Here is a 20,585-nt window from a genome sequence, read left to right on the forward strand (position 1 = left end):
CTCTCTTCACTTCCTGCTCGGCTGGCGACTAGACTCCCTTCCTGGTTGTACAGAGGGCTGACGGTGATCTGTAAGTTTTTTCCCTTTGAATAAATACTACCCTATTAATCATAATTCCAAACTGCTGTGGCATTGTTTGTGACTTACGCCTTCAACATAAGAAACCCAAAATTTCAATGTACACACAATATTTGGAAATCATTCAAGTTACCAATGATTTAAAAAGAAAACTTAAAATACACATATACAAACACACACAGAGAGAGATTTAAAAAATAAAACTGCATATCAAGTCAGGTATGGAGTTACATTCCAAGCAACAAGGAGGTAGAGACAAGAAAGATCACTACAAATTCAAGTCCAGCCTGATTTACACAGGCCCTTCCCCTAAGACCTATGAACTATCTAGCTATGGATGCTTGGCATATGGGTTCTATCTTGTGGAGAAATCCTTAAATCCAACCAAAATGTGGTTGGTTACTCCTATAGCATTCATGCCCCTATTATACCATATAATGGTATATAATGCCAGACTTGTCATTACCATAGCTCACAGAGTTCACAGATGTGTAAGACTGATGATGTCTTTTATCCTCCTGTAGTGTGCATAGCATTTTCTAGCACTATGAAATCTAGCCAATAGGGATAAAGCTTCCAGGTCTATCAGCTTGATTTCTCCATGTTCTATGACTCAAGTATGTGTTGTCCTCAGAAAATAGTGTCTTACCACCAACTTCTGGAGAATAACTAAAGGCAAAGAAAACAGTCTATGTTGGGAGGTGGAGCCAATGGAATCCCACTGGCCAATAGCTTCTTGGCAGTAGCTTTTTATTTCCTAGCCTGTGGTGTCTAGTAAGGCATTGTCCTCTCCACTATGGGGTAATTCTATTTAAACTCTTTTTAGATATGTATGTAATTTAGGAAGCTTCAGTAGTAAAAGGATTCCATATGACGTTATTAAAGGTCTTTAATTTAGTTACCCTTCCTATTGCTCCCTCCTCTTCCCTGTCCTCTCATTCTTAACCTACTTAATCCTTTCTGTCCCTTTATTCCCCTTTATCACTCCATTCTATCTCCCTGCCCCAGAAAATCCCCCTAATCCATGGCCTTTTACTAGTTTACTATAAGTATTCAAAATGAAACACACATATTTAAAGATTCAAAAGTACAAGCCACATATGTAAGAGAGCATGTTATATTTATCTTCCTGGGTATGGTTTACCTCACGCAGGATGATTGTTTACAGTTCCATTCATTTACCTATGAATTTCATAGTTTCCTTCTTCTTGAACTGAATAATATTTTATTGTATAAACATATCATATTTTCATTATTCATTCATCAGTTAATGAGCACCCAGATTATGTTCTACTATTACTCTGCTAAATAGAGTATTAAACTAACTCCTACACTTATTGCTAGACCCACAGTTAAGTGAAGCTCTCTTTGTAGTAGAGGGCAGTTAACACAGAGACCACCATAACTCATTAACGTGTAGAGAATAAGAGGCTGCTGAGTGCTCAGTTCTAAATAAAACATCTGTATCACACACCTTCTCCCAAAGCTCAACAATCATTATGGAAGGAGTAGAAAGATAGTAAGAGCCAGAAAAGATGGATGACTATTGAGGAAACTGTTTTCCAGACACAACAAGGCAGTTGCATATATGAACTCAGAGTGGTTCTGATAGCATGCATGAGACCTATGCAAGCTTAAGCTGAACAAAATTCCAGCATGGACAGAAGAGGTGGACACAAAGCCCTATCCCTAGTTTAGGAACTACTAATAACGGATAGCTGCTGTGAGAAGGACAGCAAATTTTCTTTAAGGCTATAATGACCCCTGAAAGATTGCCACACTCCAGGAATTAGCCACATGAATATTTTTGTCATCACAGATTGGACTGGATGAATCTAAAAGAAAAAAAGGACATGAAGTTTGGTAGATAAGAAGATGGGGATGGATCTAGGAATAGAAGGAAGGAGGTGAATATGATCAAAATATACAAAAATTTCAAAGAACTAATAAAAATATATTTTAAAATGCCATATCAAAAGTAAAAAATAAAAATGCCCAGTCATAAATTCATAGATGTGATTGCAAGTAATCTGAAGGATTGATTTTTTCTTTTTTTTTCTTTTTTTTAACTTTTTTTCTTTGCTTTCTGAAATTTTTTTGTATTTTTAAAAGAAATAGAAAAGCTAAGCATCGCCGGGCGTTGGTGGCGCACGCCTTTAATACCAGCACTCGGGAGGCAGAGGCAGGCGGATCTCTGCGAGTTCGAGACCAGCCTGGTCTACAGAGCTAGTTCCAGGACAGGCTCCAAAGCCGCAGAGAAACCCTGTCTCGAAAAACCAAAAAAAAAAAAAAACAGAAAAGCCAAGCATCACTATATAGGTTTTGAAAAAAGACTAGCATTTGAATTCAGGGAGGCAAAAGTATTTTAAATATAAAAGCAATGATATAAATACACAAAGCAAAAAACAAAACTAATAGAAATTTTTAAAAATTATATTAAAATAATTGCCACAAATTAAAAGAAAACAAGTTATAAAAATGCTATAAATAAAATGGATAAAGGATTGCTACATTGGTGCTTAAGTGTAGAAAGGAGCTGCAGGCCGTTTCCTACCACCCAGCTCCTGCACGGCTAGCTTTACCCAAAATAATTACACGAAAACTGTATTCTTTTAAACACTGCTTGGCCCATTATCTCTAGCCTCTTACTGGCTAATTCTCACATCTTGATTAACCCATTTGTAATTATCTGTGTAGCAACATGAAGTGGTGGCTTACTGGGAAGGATCTTAACCTGCGTCCATCTTGGAGAGGAGAGCTATAGCATCTGCCTCACTTCACTTCTTCCCAGCATTCTGTTCTGTTTACTCTGCCTACCTAATTTTCTGTCCTATTTATTAACCAGTGAAAGTAACACCTATATAGACAAATGACCCTCCTCCATCACTTAAGTCAACAGTAATAAAGCCCTTAAAAGATTAAAGAGTATAGCTATTTCTAGATAATTTTACAACAAAAATTCCGACAGGCAAGTTTTGCAAAACTCTAAAGCTTATACAAAAGGTAACTGCAAATCATAAAAAGTGGCTTAAATTTTAAATTATTGCTAAATTAGTGATGATACCAAGCAACAATTGAAACATTTGGAACCAGAGCTTTCAACATGATCTTGGTTGTATTTTACAACTTACAATTAATAAAAACTACTAGGAACCAGGAAATTACCAAGTCACTGGAATCATTAGTTCTAAGATCATATTAATAAATTAAAGACATGTGCTTCTTATTTACTTCAGTATTATCTATAATAGCAAAAACCTGGAAAAAGTAAATATCTAAAAATAAAGTTACAAATACAAATAATTACTGTGAAAAATATCAAGAGACAATGCTTAAAATATTAATGGAAAATTTTTCATTTAAATAATATAAAATTACATTATAATTAGTACTTATATTTTTAAAACAGAGTGAACACAAATATTCTAATATTATATAATAGTTGATACTTTTGAAAATATTTAAAATTTTTTATTCTAAATTTTCTAGATACAGTTAGCATAATTTTTAGACTTTAATGAAATAGGTTTATGATACTTTAATCTTTGTATAATTTTACTGCTTAAATACTATATATAAAATAGTTTTATTTTTTAATTACTTAAGTATAAAATTATTATAATTTCATTTTTAGACAAGATTTTAAAACCTTAACCTATACCTAATATTCTCACTTTATACAATATTTAACAATAGAAAAGAAATTCTAAAATCCTTGAGACAAAGACAAACTCATTACTCTTGCCTTAAATGTGTTTCTTTTTCTTCCAAATTTTCTATTTGTTTCAGCATCCGTTCTTCTTGCTTTTTGCTATTCTAAGAAGATAATAAATAATGTTTAATCATTTTGCTTCAACAAAAATGTAAGTGAAATTAATATTTAAAACTTTCATGAGTATGCCATATGCCAGGTTTGGGGAAGGGTTTTTGCTGGGTTGTTTTTTGTTTGGTTGGTTGGTTTTTGTTTGTTTGTTTTCTGTCAACTTTACACAAATTAAGAGTATCTGGGAAGAAGGAAACTCAAAATACTTCCTGTATAACATTGACCTTTAGGGAACTCTGTGAGGCATTTTCTTTACTGATGATTGATATGGGAGGGCTCAGCCTGATGGAGCCACCCCTAGGCAGGTAGTCCTAGGTTCTATTAAAAAAAAAAAAAGCAGACTGTACAAGCCCCAAGGAAAAAGCCAATAATCAGCTCTCCTCCATGGCCTCTGCTTTTAGTTTCTGCCTCAAGGTTCCTGCCTTGAGTTCCTGCCCACACTTCACTTCATGATAGACTATGCTTGAGATATATAAGCCTAACAAAGCTCCTTACCCCCACCCCAAGTTGCTTTTAAGTCATAAAGTTTTATCACAGAAATAGAAAGCAAATTAATACAGTAAGCAATTTAATTTGTACAGTTCTGTTTTATGGACTTGTATTAATAACAACTCTTAATAATATATAGCAGCTAGTAAAATAATTTTGATTTCCCAGAGTTACTTTGTAGGTTTGCATCCTTTATTCATAATGTTTAATTAATCATTACCTACTAAACTCATAATTCATCTTTCAAGGACAAAATTAATGTTATTCTCTGATAGCTTCTCTTCCATAATGGCACAAGTGAATTTGTGAATTCCAACAACACTTTATCCCAATGCCAATATATATGATATACTATTTTAGTTAAGATATTTGAACACTTACTATTTATATTAATTCATATGTTCTTGAATAAAAATAAGATGATTCAATATTACATCTTCCATAGAAATCTATGACTAAATAGAATGTTACTAAATACAAAAGTATTAAGGCTTAAAATTAGATTAATTTCATATACTGGTCGTCATATATTGGTAGACTCTATTTTCTGTTGTACATTATCACCATATCAAATAAGAGTATGCAGCTTTTCCTCCAAAAAATACCATCTCTAAGATAATCCAACTTTTTAAGCTAAAAGGGTATTCAAAGATCATCTATTTTAAAGTCCATCTAATTCTGAAGGTAAGAAAGCAAAATTACTGATAACTTTGTCAACTCACAGTGATATCTTCTTGATTTTTCTTGAGTTCTAGGGCCATATCACTGGCTTCTTGTGCCAATTTTATGTTCTCAAGGGAAAGTTTATCACAGCTTTCAGTTAATTCAGCATTCTTAAGTCTATTTTTAAAAAACATATCATACAGAAACAAATATGAAATTTGATGATATATAAGATTTGATTCAAAATAATCTTTTTTTTTTCAAAATAATCTTAAGGGAAAGAAAAGGCAGGCTATACATAATACTGGCCATTAAGTCTTGAAGCAAGATTACAGTCTTATTCTACTTCTTTAAATTTGTTTATTCAAATATATTTAAATTGTTTCTGTATTAACATTTCATTATGTCAAATATTATATTTCCTTGTATATTCCCTACATACATTTTTCTGAAATATAAAGGACACACCATTTTCTTCACATAATTGTTTTACTTCCAATAGTCTATTTCAAACTTCTGAAATTTTGATTAGAACAGTCCTTGAAGCATGAACTATTTGTAACTAAAATGCAATTATTCTTACAAATTTTCCATTTGAAAATTTGAAAGAGAAATTATTACTGCTATTGGCTGAAGTCAGTACCAATTTTAAATAAATGCAGTGTAGTGTCTGGCACCACCAAATGATTTTGGGAGTATCTACCACTTCCTCTTATTTAATATTATTGGAAGTTCAGAAAAGAAAATAAAGAGTTTTTCCCTAAGTAATGAGAGATTAAAGAGCAAATATACTAAGGAAAACATAAACTAATACTAAATAACTACTCAATTCTTAAGGGGATTTTTAATAAAATGAATATTACCTAGATCTCCTGAAAAAAAACACACAGAAGAATATCAGAAAAAGGGAATGGGACTACAAGTAAAGGTCTAGGCGTGGGAATTATGATGTAATCTAGGCTGGTCTCAAACTTACAACAATCCTCCTTCTTCAGCTTCCCAAGGGTTAGAATTCTATGCATGAGGCATCACACCTAACACTTTACTTACCATTTTCATCTATACCTGAGAAGCAATCAAAAAGGAAAAATAGTGTTTACCACCAACAGGCATTTGAATTTACTTCTTTCTTGGTGATAATTATTAACAAATTAAATTTGCTGAAATCACTCCATTAGATACTTTATTTAGACAATATTAGAGATAAATTTATATATTGAATTTTATCAACATGAACTTATGAAAACAATTTATCAAAATAAAAAAAGAACCACAAATAATTTCCTTTATATGACAAATACCTCCCCCAAATTAATGTCGGATCCTATGTATCTAGAAATTCCACATTAATTGACTTATCCAAGTCAAAATTGAAACTATTCAGGAAAATGTCTGGATTGAACATACAAACTTCTTCCTTGCCATTATTTTCTGAACATAGTAAAACAAACATTTACATAGCATTTACATTATATTCAGTACTGCAAGTAGTATAGAGAAGAGTTAAAACTTCCCCTGTAAGAGGTTATACTTAGTTTATATGCAAATATTCTACTGATTGAATATAGGACTTGACTAGCTTCAGATTTGTGTATCTTCGGAGTTTATGAAACCAAAGCTTATAAATACCAAGAGATAACTAAATGCTGATATAAAGTGATTTAACTTTGTTATTAGTCTTTTATATAATGATATAAACTTTCTTAGCAATAAAATAAGTTAACCATTTCTTTTCTGACACAAGATCTCACGACAAAGCCCAGACCTCGAATTCATAATTTTCTTGCTTTAGTTTCCAGAGTGCTAAGATTACATTTGTGCACCACCATGCCTGGCTTTCATTTTTATCTTTAGGAATAAAACTCAATTTCAAATCCATTGATATAAATAGGAAACTATTTTTATCATAAAGTTTAGGAATTAAACTGTACATAGATAAGTGAAAAACATACTTCTCTTCTTCCAGCTTAGTTTTTAGTTCTTCAACCTGTTTTGAATAATACTGATCACTTGTTTTAGTGACAGTTAATTCTACTTCCAAATCATGGACCTCTTTCTGCAAAATAAATATATATATATATATATTTATGACAAATGTTCCATCAGATTTTTTCCATATAAAAGATATAATTAGGCTGGGCATGGTGACACAATCCCAGCACTTAGAGGCAGAGACCTGGTCTACGTAGTGAGTTCCAGAAAAGCCAGAGATATAAAGTAAGACACTGTCTCTAAGTAAATAAATAAATAATCAAAAAGGAGATGGTTGCTCAAAGTAATCAAGTAATATATTTAGGAAAAATTGGTCAGGATATTAAAAAAATATTTATGATACAGTCTTATTCAGTGCAGGTTGGTCTTGAACTCAATCTATAAATGAGGTTGACCTTAAATTTTTGTTTGTTTGATTTTGTTTTGAGATGGGGTTTCTCTATATAGCCCTAGCTGTCCTGAAACTCACTTTGTAGACCAGGCTGGCCTCCAAATCAGAGAGCTCCACCTGCCTCTGCCACCAGTGTGCTGGGATTAAATGTGTACGCCACTGCCCAGAGACCTTGAATTCTTGGTTCTCCTACCTCTTCTGCCAAAGTACTAGGGTTATAGATAGATACAAATACCATGTCCAGCTAAATATTTTAAATTTAAGTATATAATATGATAATCATTTTAGTTTTTAAAATTAGCAATAACAAATTCAATACAAGTAAACTCTACTGTGATAGCCTAAAGCTCAGACAGAAAATTTTATTCTTTAATCTACTAAGTAATTAATTCCATTTAAAATTTTATTAGTTTTGCTTATTGTTAATTTGTCTGTTTGTTTATTTTTCTGAGAAGACTCTCACCATATATCCCTGGCTAGCCTGGAACTCTATTCATACCAGGCTAGTTAGTCTCAAACTCACAGAGATCTGCCTGCCTCTACCTATGGAACACTAGGAATAAAGGAATGTGACACTACACCTAGCCTAAAATTTTATATTAGTAAGGGAAACATAGTAGTGAAGTCAGGAAGTGTCTTATAGACTAAGGTGTTCTTACTATTCTAAAAAGTTCCAATTCTTTTACAGGTCTACAAATATACTTTAAATTTAAAGATTAAGTTTAAATATAAGCATTATAAAAATACTGTAAGAATCCAGCATTTAATAGAGCTAAAAATTAAATGTATCAAGAAATACTAAAGACATCAAGAAACAGAATTATCATAAACCATAACATACATAAACTGGATTCTTAAGTATTGACCTTTTTATCTCACATTACAATATAAAGGTTCCCTATTTTAAAACTGTCATTACCATGTTAAATATAACAAGAACACATACTTTTAAAAAGAAATTTGTGAAGAAATCCTTTACAAAGCAAATAGCTATGTCATAATCTACTTTATAAATCTATATTCTCTTAACAAAACATTGGAAACAAACATATCCTTAACAAACCTCTCTGGTTTGCAAAAGGAGAGTTAGTTCTTGTACTTTCCCTTGTAATTCTTCAGCAAGCTTCTCAACTTGTTTCTTTTCATCTAAAAGTTTTTGGTCTTCTACCTGTTTAAAAACAGTAGGAAAAAAGCATGACTGTTAAACTATAAACATATTGAAAATTACTCAACTTCCCAATAGAAGGAACTATAGTATATTTCCTTGATTAAAATTGCGTAGGCAGAGAAAACAAAGATGGGCGTGGTGGCACATGCCTTTAATCCCAGCACTTGAGAGACAGAGGCAGGTAGATTAAGGCCAGCCTGGTCTACAAAGTGAGGACCAGGACAGCCAGGGCTGTTACATAAAGAAGCTTAATAAATAATAAATTAATTAATTAATTAATTAATTTGTAGAAAAAGACTGCTCATTCATGTGTTAAACAGTTCCCGTGTTTAAAAAAAAAAAAGAGATTAATAGTCTCTCCCAGTGTTGAATCCTGTTTACTAAAATACTGACTTGCCTACCAAGATGTGTCTACAGGTACAATAGTGTGGCACAACTGTGATGGGGATAACCAACCACTTTCTGATTGAGTAGGAGGCCTGCTCCCAGGAAGGATTTCATGCCTGGTAAGTAAACCTCATGAAAAACCTATGACTAAATTGGGCAGTGGTGGCACATGCCTTTAATACCAGCATTCAGGAGGCAGAGGCAGGTGGATCTCTGTGAATTCAAGGCCAGCCTGGTCTACAAGAGCTAATTCCAGTACCGACACCAAAGCTATACAGAAAAACCATGTCTCAACAAACCAAAATAAAATAAATATAAAGAAAAGCCCATGACTAAGGATATCATTGGCCCAAGTAGGGAAGTTACTATTTTTTTGCTATCAAAATGTCTTCTATTTATACCCATTTTGTGGAAAAAACGTGGACTTAAAAATTGAATCAAAAAATAATTTCCAATTGTTCTCTGCAAGAAGCATACTTAACTGGAAAAGGTAAATGTGAAAAAGCATAAGTTGACATAGTAAGCAAGTAGAAACTGAAAACAAGCTGGGAGAACTATACTAGTATCTGAAAAAGCAGACATCAAGCCAAAACAAATCAGAAGAACTAAATCACTATAAATAAAGGCGACAATCCAACAAGATATAATGATTAGAAATTAGTATGCAGCAAACATTGGTGTGCCCAATTTCATAAAACAAAATATACTACACACAAATGGACAGACAGGCCAAAATAAAGTAATAATAAGTGAATGTAACACTCAATTCCATGAGTAAATATATTATCCAGACCAAAAAAAGAAACAGAACTTCATAATTAACTACATTATAGATCAAATGTTTGGTATGGAAAGTCCTTCTGTCTATGTGTTGCTTTTATTGGTTAATGAATAAACCTGTTTCAGCCAGTGGCTTAGCAGAATAGAAGGCTAGGCGGGAAAACTAAACTAAATGCTGGGAGAAAAAAAGGCGAAATGAGTGAGAAGCCATGTAGCTGACACTGGGGATGGACACTTTTGCTGGAGCCTGCTGAGACTTTGCCAGTAGGCCACTACCTCATGGTGATACACAGATTAGTAGAAATGGGTTAATTTAAGATATAAAAACTAGCCAGAAATACACTTCAGCTATTGGCCAAACAGTACTGCAATTAATACAGATTTCTATGGGACTATTTCGAGGTCTGAGAAGCTGGGAACGAACACATGGTCTCCCACAACAAACTGGCACCCAGCCGGGCGATGGTGGCGCACGCCTTTAATCCCAGCACTCAGGAGGCAGAGGCAGGCGGATCTCTGTGAGTTCGAGACCAGCCTGCTCTACGGAGCTAGCCCCAGGACAGGTCCAAAAACCACAGAGAAACCCTGTCTCGAAAAACCAAAAAAAAAAAAAAAAAAACAAACAAACTGGCACCCAATGTGGGGCTGAGTAATCCACGTAAAACCTGAAAAGGCTTGGAAAGGAATCCTAAACATTGACACACACAACACACACGCACACAAAATAAAACAGAGTTAAGCATGGCTTTTTGGTAGCAGCATTTTCTCGGGTGGGCTCTGTTTGCTAGAAGCAAGCAAAGGTACTATTCTTTAAAGAGAAGGCTCCTGACTCAGCAATAGCAGCAAAAACTGCATGGCTCCTTTAAGAAGGCTTCCTGGCTAACCAGCATGAATGGCTCTGACACTTTCAGGAGGTCTGGCTACTGAGCATTTAAATGGGGTCTTTGAGCAGAGTGCTACAACTTGCTTAATGGTAACACAGACTTGCTGTGACCTGACTCTGGATCTGGAGCACAAACAATGGCTCCCAGAGGCAGTGAACATGCCTCTGCCATGTTGAACTGGGCACAGCAACCAGGCAGGGCCATCTTGGCCCTAGCCATGCCCACTTAGGATTTAAAAAAAAGAAAGATCGTTTCTTGTCAGAAAATAACTACAGATATACAATAAGAGAGATTCTGATTTAAAAAAAAAAAGACCTCTAAATTGGTCACAGTGTTGAATAAAAGTACGTAAGCTTGGGAAAGAGTATAGAGAGTTATAAAAAAGAAGTAAATCGTCTTAAAAAATAAAACAAGGTCTTTAAAGAGACAGAGTACAGACAGTCATAGAGTAAAAGGAATAAAGAAAAATAAGCCATATAAAGATGGAAAATACAGAGTCTGGATTATGTATATTATTGTTTTCTTTGAATTTTTTGACTGTGAATGGGCTAAGTACAGAGAAACATTTCACTGTACAGACAACTAAGCTAAACCAACATATATGTTTTAGAGGTATCTTGACTCCGAAATTTGGATCTAAGGATGTGTTGCTTTGGAGAAAGGGTTCTTCTTTTGTTCCACAATGCATGAGAACCTGCGGAATCCTTCCAGACCAATGTGGTTTTATGGACCAAGACACCCCCAAAGGTCTCCGTGAACACCCCCAAAAATGACTTCACCCAACAAAAAGCAGAAATCAGTTTGGAAAGAACTACACCCAAATTCTCAAATATTGTTTATAAATGTTTGTTTACATTTAAAGAGGGCTATACTATAAAGAGGAATACTTTGCATTGGTATGGATCCTGGTCTATTGATACAAATTTAAGGTCAATTTTGTTTTACTGTGAATATGTATTTCTGCTCTTGATTAAGGTATTGTGTTTGTGCAACACATTTTAAAATGTAATATAAAATTAAGAAATACAGGTTAATAGTCATCTATAATAATTAAGCTTGTAGTCATGTTAGTTAGGTTTTCTAGATATATAGAGATATATTTCAGTTATATACTCTTCAAACCTTTCAAAGACTTACAGAATATGGCACTTAAAATGTTTTAAAAGCTTAAGACTTTTTATGACAATGAGACACATCTGTTTCTGGCAGCACCAATCTACTTCAAGAGGATGATGGGCATCGAAAAAGCTCCTTATGGAATTTGTTAACCATTTGGGCAAGAAACTGCTCTTGCCTGGACTGTTTGATGTTATGCTGTATAAACTGGACATTCAGGACCCACAGGAAAATGACTACTGAATTTGTCTAAAGAAGATGAGACAATCCTTAAGGGTTCCTGCTTCATGAAAGAGTCTGCTAGACATTCTGCAGGACACAGAAGAGTGTGACTGACAAACTGTCAATATAGATGGAACTATCTTTGAAATTTCCTGCTTCATGGAAAAGTCTGCCAGATACTATGGGCCTGTAGGCTGAAGATGAACGCCCCAATGTTACAGGAGAACTTTGGATGACTGTCCAGGCAGTGAGATGTCTCTGTCAATTCTAGAGTTTTGGAAGTTACTTATAATGCACTTCCTGTTTACTTAGGTAATATTTCCTTTTGCAGTCTTTGATGCAGTTGAAAAATATAGTTTTCCTTAGCTATAATAAAAGCTAATGTAGATATAAATATTGTAACTATAATTCTTGCTTGATACCTGTTTTGTTATATATAATTTTACTATGTTAAAGTTAAAACCTTCCTTTTTATTTAAACAGAAAAGGGAAAATGGTATGGAAGTCCTTCTGTCTATGTGTTGTTTTTATTGGTTAATGAATAAATCTGTTTCAGCCAGTGGCTTAGCAGAATAAAGATAGGCCAGAAAACTAAAATGAATGTTGGAAGAAAGAAGGCAGAGTGAGTGAGAAGCCACATAGCTGCCACTTCTTCACTGAAGCCCCCTGAGACTTTGCCAGTAGGCCACAACCTCATGGTGATATACAAATTAATAGAAATGGGTTAATTTAAGATATAAAAAATAGCCAGAAATTTGCTTAAGCTATTGGCCAAACAGTATTGCAATTAGTACAGATTTCTGTGTGATTATTTCAGGAGGCTGGAAAATGCACAAGCAGCCTCCCCCAACAACTGTTAATATATATTTACAGAATATCCCACCCAATGGCTATTAAATATACATTCTTCTAAGCAGTCTACAAACATTTTATAAATCCAATATTATACTATTACCAAGACATGAAAAGGAGACAACAAAAAGATACTATAGACCAATATATTTAATAAGTTCAAAACTTCAATAAAATACTGGCAAATCAAATTCATACCATATTAAGAAGATCATTCACCATAATCAACTTGGTTTCATTCCAGGAATGCAAGAATGGTTCAACACATGCAAATCAATAAAAGTAATATAGCACATAAAAAGAATCAAGGATAAAAATCACATGATCATTTCAATAGACACAGAAAAGGCCTTTAATAAAATTAAACATCCATTCATGATAACATCTCTGAATAAATTAGGTATAGAAAAATAATACCTTAGTGTAGCAAACCTATATTTAACGAACCCATACCCAGTATCAACTGAAAAAAGAAAAACTGAAAACAACTTCAGTAAGGTCTAGGATAAGACATGTGTGTGTCCACTGTTCACTAGGTCTTTATAGCATAGAATAATATGTATATTTGCTCTTATTTTAAGTATGATAGCAACATGTTTAAATAATACAAACATTCTGGTCATGATCGTTAATAAAAACCTATAAAAATAGATACAGGTAAGATTGAAGCTTTATTCAAAAACAAATACAAAATTTTTATATTTTAGCAGAAAATTTGGTATGAAATATTTAGTTTTAAAATCTAGGCCAGCAATTTCAAAATTACTTTTAAAGTAATTGCTAAATATTAATAAGAAAGAATATATACCTACCAATACTATTTTCAATTCTTCCAGTTCCATTTCTTTGTCATTTTTAGATTTAGTCATCTCATCTAAAATAAACAAAATAAAATGTATTAATCACTGGATTAGAAGGTAGGAAAGAGAAGAAATAAGAATAATGCCATTTGAAAAGAAGATTCAATCCATATATGGCAACATTATTGGGCCAAGAACCAATGAATAGACTGAATATAGGACCTACAAACTACTATGCTGCTAAATAAACACACACACACCCCTAAAAAAGAGATAGGTTAATGAAAGTTACAGGGAGTCTAAACCAACTATGCAAAAGTAATAATGGATAAATACTAACAGTCATCTTTCTAGGTTAATTTATAGACAAATGAATCCAACATTCATGAAGTAAAATAAGCAATGTATCTACATAAAATAACTTGGATTGGTACCAGTGTGTATCTTTACTTTCAACTCATTACTCTTTGAATCTGTTTGGCTTCTCTTCAAATTTAAAAGAACTGTTCTTCTCTCAAGCTAGTTCTGACCACTGTTCTTTGAACTTCAACATATCCACTTGTTCTGTGACTTTATCTGCTCCAAAACATACCAAGTCCGAGCAGAGAAATCCTTATTTTCTCCTATCCCACAAGTACCCCATATGAATACAAAAACAAAGACATCTGATTAACCTCTCTATTGTCTCAAGCTACTGATTATTCATGTTATTTTTCAAATTCCTGCTTGCTAACTACATATTTCTTTGACTCCATGTAAAACTAATAACTTTCTCCATGATGTTAATAAAATTATGATCTTGAAAACCAACAATAAGCACTTTGTGATGCCATTCTCAGCCTTATTCACTGTGTGGCTGGGTCATATTTGATACTATGAAACACTCTCTACTGTTTTTCCCCCTTCAATTACCAAGACCTTGAATTATTCGTATTTCCTCTTTAATTCCTACTCCTATTTTGTTGCTTTTACATCTTTGCTACCAGAAAAATATTGCTTTACAGTGCTTGCCTCTACTTCTGTGAATACAATATTAATTTTAAAACAACCTTTCAGCACAACCTTCCTACTTTTTTACTTTAGTTTTCTTTCTTTTTTTTTTTTTTTTGAGACAGGGTTTCTCTGTGGGTATGCAGACCATGCTGGCCTCGAACTCACAGAGATCTGGTGCCTCTGCCTCCCAAGTGCTGGGATTAAAGGCGTGCACCACCACTGCCCAGCTGAAATCATATTCCTTTTAAATGATCTGTACTGGTCCTTTTGCTATAAGCAAGGATTTTAGAGTACTGTATATCATAGTGGACTTAAGTGGAAGACTAGAGAGGAAAGAAACTTTTTACATTTTTAACTTTCTACAGTCTCCTAGTAATTTCCAGCTGTCACAAAAACTGTATCTGACATATTATTTTTGTTCATTGTTAAAGAGTTTCAATTGTTGGAAATATAATAGAACTACTGAATGTTTCTCAGATTTCTCTTTGTTTAGAAAATAAATACTTGCAATAGCTTACCACAGATCAATAAAACATGAAATGTCAATATAGACGCTAAAGGAGAAACTTGTCACATGCAAAGCTTATTTAACACGAAAGTTTCATTTTACATAAAATATATCTTATTTTTTAATTTGAGGACTAGTTTAAGACAATGATCTGAACATGACTCTACTATCTTACCTCAATTCCATATAATTAGAAAAAAGAGACAGGAAATAAAAAAAATTATATATATAATGAAGATTACCAAAAAAAAGATGAACTAAAAAAAATGAACTAAAGAAAGAAGAAAAATGCAGACTATTTGCAAATATTTCTGGCTTTAAAGACTATATTATTAACCCAAAAATATAATGTGGGGTCCTTAAGTGATTTTTAATTTTCACTCCCATACATAGATTTTCAACAATCTATCATCCTCTACAAATATCCAAAACCTCTCTATATTTTAAATTTTATTCTTAACATCTAACTCTTCAATAATGCCTTTCCTAACTCTGTTGTTTCCTTTTGGTATTAACATTCAATAAGAAATCTGGACATTTACCTCAAATACATAGATATGTAAAAATATAAACATGTATTTATATTTTATATAAAACTGTAATATAAGTATGTATTATATTGTTCACCATAAATATAACAAAAATAGTTCTTATATTTTCATTTCTTAATCTACCATAATTTTGCTCACTCTTCATTCTGGATACTATTACCCTAATGGTTATATGTGTTTAACCTTCCTCTCAAGATTTCTCAAGGACATGGTTTTTTACTTTCAATTCCCACAAAACACAAAGTGCTGTTTCACAATTCTCAAATTCCTTATCCAAACTTCTCATAATACTACTCTGGTATGAGAAATATTGAAATTATAATGTAATAGTCACTTACTGGTAAACTGGATCACTATAAATAAGCATTAAAGATACTTTAAGTACTAAAATTATTCCTTAATCTACAACATTCAACAATTCTAAGGCAAAGAGGTAAGTGTAATGATTTAAAAATAATTTCATGTTCTGAAGGAATTTTTGTACTAGATAAAAAAATTGTCTTTAATTTTTATATTTGGGTTTTGGTTGGTTGGTTGGTTGGTCGGTCAGTCAGTCGGTCTTTTTTGACAGGGTCTCTCTACATAGCTCTAGCTGTCCTGGAACTTACAATGTATATCAGGCTGCTTCTGAACTTACAGAGGTTCACCTGCCCCTGCCTCTCAAGTGCTGGGGATTTGAAGGTATGTGCCACCATCAAACAATTATGCTATGAAGCAAAATTATGAATAAAATTATTTGGACATTACAATGTTGGAATAATCAAACATTAATCTACAGTGGAAAATTAAGCATTGCAAAAGGAAAAGCATAAATATGGTTAAAAATTTCAACCAAACCTGATAGGATAGGATAGATATTTTTGTCAGTGGTGTAAACACTGAAAAGGTACTCATGCTCTAGTAAACACACTGTCACACCTACACTCCTATGAACACTATAGTGAAACTGTGTCTCTCTGTCTCTCTGTCTCTCTCTCTCACACACACACCATGAAACTAGAAACAGGTCTAGTTGGGAAGAATAAAAAGATTATCAATGGGGCTGGAGAGATGGCTCAGAGGTTAAGAGCATTGCCTGCTCTTCCAAATGTCCTAAGTTCAATTCCCAGCAACCACATGGTAGCTCACAACCATATGTAAAGGGGTCTGGTGCCCTCTTCTGGCCTGCAGGCATACATACAAACAGAATATTGTATACACAATAAACAAATATTTTAAAAAAGGATTATCAAGTACAGGAAGGGCACGAGCAAAGGTAAATACGATCAAAACTTACAATGTATGAAAATATCATGTATAATTAATACATGCTTAAAAAAATACTGTTTAGAAAGGGACTCAACCAAAGAAATGAACTACTTATGAAATGTCAACTATTTCAAACTACTAGTCAATATTACTTGTAATTATTTTAATTGTAGAAGTAATTCAACTAGCCGGGCGGTGGTGGCGCACGCCTTTAATCCCAGCACTCAGGAGGTAGAGGTAGGCGGATCTCTGTGAGTTCGAGACCAGCCTGGTCTACAGAGCCAGTTCCAGGACAGGCTCCAAAGCCACAGAGAAACCCTGTCTCAAAAAAAAAAAAAAATTCAACTAATAATACAAACATTCAAACTAATAGTAAGCTTTATAGAAAATTATAAAAATAATCTAGACAAATTCAGGAATATTAATCTATTAAAAATACTTTTTAATTGAAATTGAAAAAACTTGGTTTTTTTCCCTTTTAACTACATTTGCAGAGAGGCTAAAAAATATGAAACATAGACTTACAACTACATAAATTCACAAAATTATAGAATTTCTTTGTCAGTGTAAGTTGTTGAATATCAATGATACTATATAATAATATAGAATTGTTTTCCTAAAAATATTTCATAACCAAATACTACTACTAAGAAATGAAGTCTACAAAATCCAGACATGAGCCAGGTGTGATTATACAGACTTGTAATCCCAGCATTAGAGAGGCAGAGGCAGGAAGACTGCTGCAAGTTCAAGACTAGCCGGTCTACATAGAGAATGCTAGGCCAGTTGGAGCTACATAGCAAGACTGTCAAGAAACAAACAAATAAATAAACAAATCCAGGCAGTGGTACATTCCTGTAACCCTAATATTCATGAGGCTGGGGCAAAAGGATCAAGAATGCAAGAAGAGTTTGAACTATGAAGTATGATCCTGCCTCAAAAGCTGTTTCTTCAATTGAAATGTAAGACATTTCCCTAAGGAGTATTCAGGCCTTTGAATCCTAAAGTAAGGAAAATACAAATATCTCAGGTTTCTAGACATAGATAAACTATATAAATTTAAGTTTTCTTAAAATTTAAATATCCTATATTCAATTATAATTTTCCCCTAGTTATAACTTTCCCCTAATTTTTATATTTATTTTTATTTTATATGCAGGAATATTTTGTCTTACAATTATGAACATCATATGGGGCAAGTATATCTAGGTCCTCTGCAAGAGCAGTTAAGTGCTTTCAGCTGCTTGTCAACAGCTTAACGAATTTAATAAAAAACCCCAATTTTGTTTTTATAATTAGTTATTAATGTTATCAAAGTACACTATTGTCTAAATCTTACCCAGTTCGCTTGATTTCTTCTGAAGCTCCATGATAAGTAGTTTCAGTTGATCTTCATTTTTTTCCAATCTTATGAGATATATTATTTTAAAGATCAAATTATTATTTAGTCAGAACTAATAACAAAACTGGCACAATGCAACAACTGATACATCTAATATAGATTTATTCAGTTATTGGACATTATTGAGTATTAACCTGCATAAAACAACTTAACATAAAAATTATAATAAATACTTAATTGTATAATAAGTGTGTCTATCTAAAACCTTAAGGCTGCTAATTTGTATCTTAACTGTAGATTGGTAGTGGCACATGTCTTTAATCCCAGCACTTGGGAGGCAGAGACAAGTGGATCTCTGAGTTCAAGGCCAGGTTGGTCTAGAGTTCCAGGACAGCCAGGGCTACACAGAGAAAATCTGTCTCAAAAAACAAAAACAAAATTTTTAAAAGTTATCTTAACTATTGATGATAATCAAACTTATGCATTAGTGGATATGTAATTATATTAAATGCATATTTACTATAATAGATTCTTCCTTTAAAAATACAAATAAAAGAACATGTATTGTATTATTGGTTTCTCTGATCTTCTGTTTCTCTAACCACAAAACTAAGGTAACTGCTAGGTTAGTGAGATGACTCAACAGATAACGTGGGCTTTCTACCAAGCCTAACAACCTACATTCAATGCCTAGGAGAGAACCTACCCCTACATGTTTTCCTCTGATAGCCACACACAGGCATATACACACACACATACACACACACACACACATACACACATATATATACACATATATATATGTATACAAACATACATACACAAATAAATAAATGTAGTAAATTAGGGGCTGGAAAGATAGCTCAATGTTTTAAGAGCACTGACTGTTCTTTCAGAGAACCAGAGTTTGATTCTCTGAACCCTCATATGGGTTCAGAACTGTTTATAACATACATGTAGGCAAATCAACCCACATACATACAACTTTTTTAAAGTTAATGTAGTAAATAAAGAAATTTACTAAAGTAATTGGAAATGATAAGTCTATAACAATTCACAATTTTACTATTTGAAAATTGCCTTGAAGGTTAATCAGAAATATATAACAGAAGAGTTAAAAAAAAAAGCTACATTTTCTATTCACTACGTACAGTAGCAAAGAAAATTTAAGTAGACCTAAGATATAAATTGGTAGAGAAATTCATCCCTCTGCTGTACCAAGTCTAAGCATTGTGCTAACAGGACAAAAAAAATTACCTAGGCTCAACATACTTTTATATAAAAATTGCATAAAATGAAGAAGAGTTGCTAATATTCTAATTTTAAATAAAATACTATTTAGTATTTAAAGCAAATGAGTAATTTATATCATATGAAATAATATTTGCTCTATCCAAAGATAGTTACTAAATTTATACATTGCAAGTAAGGTTACAGCCGCCAGTAAAAAGAAAATTTTCAACCTGGACATTATTTCTATGAGGCTAATCTACATGCAGGGTTTCTCAACCTGTGAGTCACAACCACTTTGAAAACCCTCTAACTCCTAAATAATTATTATTATAATTCATAACAGTAGCAAAATTATAGTTATGAAGTAGCAACAAAAATAAATTTATGGTTGAGGTCACCAGAACATGCCAAACTGTATTAAAGGATGACAGCATTAGGAAGGTTGAGAACCACTGATCCACAGTATTAGTAAATACGTCCTATCATTCTACCAACACTTAAGGACTTATCTATACTTGACCCCACTGTAAAGCATGCATGGGAACTATTCCAGAAAATGCCTGACTTTAAATAGTACTTAATATTAAATCACTTTTATGTCTTTACTTATTTGTTTAAAATAAGAAATATTTCACCTTTGCTGTTCTGTTCTCAATAATTCCTCCAAGTTGCATATAGTAGCTTTAAGTTCAGTAACCACAAATGAGTGATCAGTTTTAGCTTTATTAAATTCTTCCATTTGAGCTTCTTTTTCTTCAGTGAACTGATAAATTGTTTTTGTTGCTATCTGCAAATCTTCTTCTAAAACTTTCTGAGTGCTCTAAGTGAAATAAAGCACAAAACAGAAAGAATAATGCAAAGGCCTAAAAAGGCTTCAAGTTATCTGCTTCTATAAATTGGTTTGCCTTCTTGCCCTCCTTTCCACTGTCCCTCCTTGGACTAACCCACCATGATATTTTACTCACCATTATCAATAGTTATGATCCCTCCACAGAGTTTTCCCAGACAGGTTAGCCCATACCTCCATTCTTTTTTTTTTAATTTATTTATTTATTAAAGATTTCT

The 20,585-nt window shown here is 33.0% G+C and overlaps 1 protein-coding gene across 5 annotated transcripts in view; it reads right to left on the reverse strand.

The window, feature by feature from the left end:
- Window positions 1-20,585, reverse strand: part of Sycp1 (synaptonemal complex protein 1) — a 90,086-nt gene that overhangs the window by 42,126 nt on the left and 27,375 nt on the right. For all 5 annotated transcript variants that reach the window (XM_013349881.2, XM_013349878.2, XM_013349880.2 and 2 more), the window contains 7 exons: window positions 20,156-20,340; window positions 18,285-18,352; window positions 13,658-13,719; window positions 8,500-8,604; window positions 7,006-7,109; window positions 5,113-5,230; window positions 3,824-3,894 (listed from right to left, as the gene is read on the reverse strand). In XM_013349881.2, the coding sequence (XP_013205335.1) occupies window positions 3,824-3,894; window positions 5,113-5,230; window positions 7,006-7,109; window positions 8,500-8,604; window positions 13,658-13,719; window positions 18,285-18,352; window positions 20,156-20,340 (713 nt within the window). The remainder of the gene's footprint in view (window positions 1-3,823; window positions 3,895-5,112; window positions 5,231-7,005; window positions 7,110-8,499; window positions 8,605-13,657; window positions 13,720-18,284; window positions 18,353-20,155; window positions 20,341-20,585) is intronic.

The sequence above is a fragment of the Microtus ochrogaster genome, chromosome 21 (assembly GCF_000317375.1).
Source record: "Microtus ochrogaster isolate Prairie Vole_2 chromosome 21, MicOch1.0, whole genome shotgun sequence".
Lineage (NCBI taxonomy): Eukaryota > Metazoa > Chordata > Mammalia > Rodentia > Cricetidae > Microtus > Microtus ochrogaster.